The sequence below is a fragment of the Tupaia chinensis genome, unplaced genomic scaffold (genome assembly GCF_000334495.1).
Source record: "Tupaia chinensis unplaced genomic scaffold, TupChi_1.0 Scaffold000688_1, whole genome shotgun sequence".
NCBI classification, from domain to species: domain Eukaryota; kingdom Metazoa; phylum Chordata; class Mammalia; order Scandentia; family Tupaiidae; genus Tupaia; species Tupaia belangeri.
Window position 1 is genome coordinate 4,889,624 of NW_006160211.1, and position 5,857 is coordinate 4,895,480.

Here is a 5,857-nt window from a genome sequence, read left to right on the forward strand (position 1 = left end):
CGGTCCAAGGCCGGGTGATTATCGGGGGTCTGCCAGCGCCGTGGCCGCGCGGAGCCCTCGCGGCATGGCGCTGCCCGGCGGCAAGGGGGGTGGAGGAATGAAGCACAGTGAAGACAGAAAACAAAGTCAGCAGGTCACCTGGCAGGTTCTGAGCGAATTATGCAACGAAACCAGGGAATGTTTGATGCGTCTCCCCCTCCCCCCTTTTTTTGTCCTCAGCGCCTCGGAAGCCGGTTCCAGTTTAAGGGTTGGGCTGGGATCGACCCGGCAATGCCTCTGATGTGGTTATGACTTTGCTGAACTCCTCAAGGGCGATTCTCCCTACCCATCTTTCTTTACGTAATGGGAACAGTATTGGGGGAAAACAGAGTATGTAGGGGATGAGGGGGGAATGGCAGGCTTGAGCCAAAAGCAACGCGAAGGATCACCTCTAACTTCGGTTAGGTATTGGGCCAAGCCCTAGGCAAAAATACATAGCAACTACCGAAACCTACATTAGGTAATGTCCATACGTATGCAAGTCATGTCTCCTCAGGCCGCAGGGGTATACATTCAAACATTCTGTAAAGAGTTAAAGTTGGCCATAGTTCCTTGTTTTCCAGGCTTAACATTGTGGCATTAAGACTATTTTGTTAACTAGGTATATGCAATTCACAGAATTTCACGGTAAATTCCCCAGACCAAATATTTGGCTGAACAAATAAACAACATTATCCATTCCTGAAAATAAGCCAGTAGAAGGAGGGGGGCAATGGGAGGAGGCAGCGGTTGCTAGAAAGTGACCTGAGCCGGACAGCCACTGGACTCAGGACTTGCCCTAGGATAATTTGTCCAAGTGCTAGAGATCTATGAACTCCTTTTCAATGACACAGACCTTTTAGAAAGTTGCTGGAAATTGGGCACAGCTAAACGTGGACGCCTGAGGGGAACCCATGATGGGTTTCCCCTAAATGATTTATTCAAGCTCCATACCATTAATCACAGGGGCAGCGACCTGGGGGGCTGGAGGAGGGAGAAGGATCCCTTTTTGCAGGGAGTTTTGGAGAACTGTGGAGTCTTGCTGCCTTTGCCTGGGGCTCTGATCTCCTCTCTCCACCTGCGCTCTCCAGGGAGCTGGGCTTTTGGCAAGGACTCCACTTCTATTTTTATTGGTTTCCACTAAGCTGCTCCTTTTGGAGGATTGTAGGACTTCAGTAATTAAAAACAAAAATGAATTCTGCTTCACCCACCCCACCCCCAAAAGCATGTGCAAGTGCACATCACATGCAGAAAAACACAAAAGCCAGAACTGTGTAGTGTTGCAACAGCAACACCACTGCTCCCACTGCTACTCGTATCTATCCCTCCATGATGGAGAAATGCACTCCGGGATCAGTACTCCCCACACAGGGCACACACACACTGCTTTGCCTCAAACTCACCCAAGCCAATGCAGAGAAAATGCACACAGAAGAAATGAGCCTGAGCAGGCCAAGACTCTGGGCTTAATTTAGTTGTTGTGGCAAGCAAAAGCCTCTCCTCTGGTCTTCTTAACCTCTACACCCTTATCTTTTAGAAAGCCACTTCTCTGCCTACTAGCAGCCCTCAACTTCCTCACCACCATTTTCCCAAACATACTAGCAGCGTCCTCTTATGCTCTGGTCAAAAACTGAGCTTTTCTCTTTGAGGAATCTCTGATTCAGAACAACAGATCCACCAGACATATTACTATTTGCTCAGCCCCAAAGAAGGGAGCATGGGGAGGTAGCAGAGAGAGAGAAGGAAACTTGGCCTTTGATCCTGAGAATCCAGGTAACAGGAAGACACATTCACAGTGCTTGCGCTGAGAAATTCTCACCTTTCAGTATCTGACCCTACGGCCAACACCCCAACCCCAACCCAGTAGGTTGGGATTTTGAACTTGATGAACGTCTTCATGTGGTAAATAGAGGACAAGGAAAAAAAGTCCAGAAACACTGAGGAATTCTACCATGTGGTATATTAAAGCAGTGGTCACCAAACATTTTGAAATTAGGGCACATTATTTGTTTTATTGAGTAAAACCCACTTTTAAAAAATGAAAAATTCTTGTTTGAAAACACACAGGGACCAACAGTTGGAGTAATAGCTATGTCTCTGGACTTCCATGTAGTCGACCTCAGTTTGAGTCCTGGACCTGGCTTAATCACACTGGGGTTGTGCCCAAGATCCTGAGAGGAGAATGGAGGAGAAGGGATTGTGACATGGCCATCCCCCCAGGGGGTGACTTCTCACTTTGTCTCTCTGGTGCGCGGACGTGCCCTATGGCAAAAAGCCTCTCCAAAAAATAAACAAATAAATAAAAATAAACACACACGCATACATGTTAATATATGAGTGTACAAATTTGTTTTCGTATAAAAGTACACCATTGGTGTCTGTAATAACTGGAGACACCCTAGAATATCATAAAAGCAGAAATGGGACTCATTTTCCTGGAGTTCAGACTTCCCCGGCACACTTGGCTGTGCCACACCCTCTAGCAGGTGAGCAAAGCCAGAAGATGTACTAGGAGCCCAAGACTGAGTCTTTAATCTGACCTCCCTCTTTCATCCACTGGTTCTGGAAGCATGTGTCATCCAGATGGAAAGGGAGGCTGTGTCCTTGTTAACAAGAAATACAAATGCGAAACAATTCATCCAGGTACTTACCTTCTCTCTCAGCCATAAGCTTATCTCAGTTTTTTACAACTTAACCCTTCCAGTTACCACCTCCCACCCCACCCCAAAGGGGGCAAAAATCTCATCAAAAGAGGGGGGCAGAAAGAAGAAAGGATTAAAGAGAAAAAGGCCATTGTTTACCTTTAAAATAATGACTCATTTTATTTTTTCTTTTAATATGTAGTTATAAATATATTTTGTCAAAATATATGATCAATATGGTCAAAACATTTGCACGTAAAGTCATAAATAAGGTCAAGGTGAATGTTTAGGTTTTTTTCCTTTTTTTTTTTAAGATAAAAGTCCAGCTATAAGGAAGCAGTCTGTGTAGTGTGTAGGTAAATGGATGGGAATGTGTGTTTGTGTGTGTGTATCTGTGTCTATCCTCAAGGACTGCCTGATCTCAGCGGCACCCACATCCCTCTACTACCATCTCCTGATAATTTTTCAGTACCACCTTGTCATACTCATCCAGGTATAGCATGGAGATGGCGCTCAGTTCAGTGGGAACACAACAGGCTTTGGGGATACTGGAATTGACCGAATTGACCAGGGTCTGCACAATGGCATGGTTGGTTGAGTTGAGGTGGTCAGCCAGTGGAAAGGGGCAGTCCCCGTGGCAGTAGAAGGCCTGGTAGCCTGGTGGGGCCACAATCCAGTCATTCCAGCCTACATCGCTGAAGTCCACATAGAGCGAGTGGCGGCGACAGTTCTTATTCTTCTTCCGGGCTCTCTGTGGATGATGTTTAGGGCTACGTTTGGCCCTCCGGCGTCGGGTCAAGGCATGGCCCCGGCCATCATGGCCAAAGGTGACCAGGAGGGGCCGGAGCTGGGCCCAATCCCCACTCCCTTGAGGTAACGATCGGCTAATCCTGACATGCTGGCCCTGGTGGGTCCGTGTCTGGTGGAGGTGAGTCACCTCAATGGCCAGCCCATAGTTTGGCTGCTTCTCCCGGGTCCAGCGAAGGACCGCAGGGCTCACATCAAAAGTTTCCCACCGTGTCACATTGTGGTGGACGAGTCTTGTGTCCAGTAGTCGTGTGATGAGGTGCCCAGGCACCAGTTCTGCCGGGGGCTTCATAACCTCATAAATGTTTATTCGGTGGAAGCCCTGCTCCCAATCAGGGCCCTGGTCCACCTGCTCCCGGAAGAGCCGGAGCTCTGCAGAGGAGATGACCTCGTTCTCTGGGATGCTGCTGAGGTTAAAGAGGAAACGAAAAGCAGAGTTTTCACTTGTCCCTGGGATGTTCTCCAGATGTTCTGGGCACAGTTTGGAAGGAAACAGAAAAGAAAAAGCACATGAACTTCTTGAGAAATGGAAAAGGGAAGAAGTAGCTAAGAGTTGGGTGATAAGCAGCTCATTCTGCTCTTACATTGGAAATCTACTGGAGGGAAATAAGTGAACGCCCAACTAATCCTGACATGCTGGCCCTGGTGGGTCCATGGCTGGTGGAGGTGAGTCACCTCAATGGTCAGCCCATGGTTTGATCCAGCAGGTAAGTGGGGCAGCTAGGGAAACAGTCAAATCTAGCCAGCATCTGTCAAATACCGAAGACAGAAAGTATCTCCCAACCTCCTTTATATGCCTAATAATTTCCATGTGTCAACTCCTTTACTCCACCACCATCAGACTCCCCTTTAAAACCTCTCTTGGCTTTGTGTACACAATTTTCTTTACAAGTGGTTGTAAAGAAAAAGAGGGGCCAACAGAGCAGAGGCAGGAGGAAACATGCACACAACTACCCTCTCCTCCTTCCACTTTCGAGTATGTTACTAAACATTTCCCCAGTGATCTTGGAAACACAGAGCATGCCTTGTTGATCATGTTACAGAGAGGAAAATAAATTCCAACACAGTAATGATGCTGGTGGATTAATAACTCAGATTTACTTTGGAAAAGAAACATCCGCTAGGAAACATTCAGATCAGATTACAAGGCCCCTATTGAATAAACCTGACAAACACACAGCTGTGATATTAAATTCAGTAGGTGATTTGAAAAAAAAAAAAAAAACGGGCTGAAAACCCGGCAGAAAGGCTTTGATATAGCAAAAACACACCGCTGGGGCTAGCGCATGTCTGAGTGGTGTCATTCCCTTTTCCCTGCCCCTCCTCCTCTGTCTCCAAAAAAGAAGTTCGGCAGGGGCAACTCTGAAAATTCTTGGAGGTAAGTAGCTCTGTTCCCCAGCCTCCAGGATTGGGGCTTTGAAGTAACCGGAACTCATCTTTCCCAAGGCTTCCCCAGCTCCTCCAGCCAGCCCTACCAGCCCTCCCCTGCGCCCAGACAGGGGGCAGGGGACTGACCTTCGTGATGGAAGCTCCTCACGGTGTTGGCCCTGCTAGCTGGGCGCTCAGGATACTCCAGCCCCGCACTGTGGGTCTGCTCTTCCTCCTCCTCCTCCCCAGACTGGAGCCGGTAAAGATCCCGCATGTAATCCGGGATGACTGTGCTCTTGCTAGGCTGCGGGCGGCGGCGGAGCCCGAACATCTGCAGAAGCGTCGCCTCGAAGTCCCGCAGGAGCTCATGGCTCTGCCCTGAGCGGCGTCCTCCCGCGTGGCCCTGAATCTCGGCGACTTTTTTCTTCCCAGTCTCAGGTATCAAACTAGCATGGCTCGCGCCTCCTAGCAGGACTTGGCATAATAAAACGACCATCAGCATTCGGTTACCAGGAATCATGGTGTCTCTGGGGAGGGGGAGGGAGTTAAAGAATAAATAAACACCAATAAATAGAGAGATGTCTCTGCATGTGCGCATAGGGCTAAAATGGAGGGTCAAAATGTAAACCAGGTCAAAAAGATCAAGTTTGTGTCTTCTCCCTCGCCACCCCCTTCATCACCACCAGCTGCAGCCATGCACAGCCTGAAAGTAAGAATTGCCCTGTAATTACTTGGTCTAACTTGTTTACAGTCAAATAACCCCAAATCAGATAGCCTCCATCCTGTTAATCTTTTTTTGTCCCAACTGCTATCTGAGCCATGATCTCAGCGTGGCTTCTTAAGGATAAACAGTTAACATTGAGGGGGTAAAGAAGGACAGGGGAGGGAGAATTAAAATGCCACTGCCCTCCACTTCAGACCTTCAGCCTCTCCCCCTCTTCCTCTACCCACCCTTCTCCGCCCTCTGAGCCCAACTTCCACAACTTCCAGCTGGTTCAGAGCGGCTGGGGGTGGGGTGGGGG

The 5,857-nt window shown here is 48.4% G+C and overlaps 1 protein-coding gene across 2 annotated transcripts in view; it reads right to left on the minus strand.

The window, feature by feature from the left end:
* Window positions 1–2,839: 2,839 nt before the first annotated feature.
* Window positions 2,840–5,857, minus strand: part of BMP4 (bone morphogenetic protein 4) — an 8,368-nt gene continuing 5,350 nt past the window's right edge. Inside the window, exons 3-4 of one of the 2 annotated variants that reach the window (XM_006160554.3) lie at window positions 4,983–5,362; window positions 2,840–3,938 (exon numbers count right to left, since the gene is read on the minus strand). In XM_006160554.3, coding sequence (XP_006160616.1) covers window positions 3,082–3,938; window positions 4,983–5,355 — 1,230 coding nt within the window. In that variant the 5' untranslated portion in view covers window positions 5,356–5,362 and the 3' untranslated portion in view covers window positions 2,840–3,081. The remainder of the gene's footprint in view (window positions 3,939–4,982; window positions 5,363–5,857) is intronic. The other variant, XM_027776634.1, reaches the window with a different exon arrangement.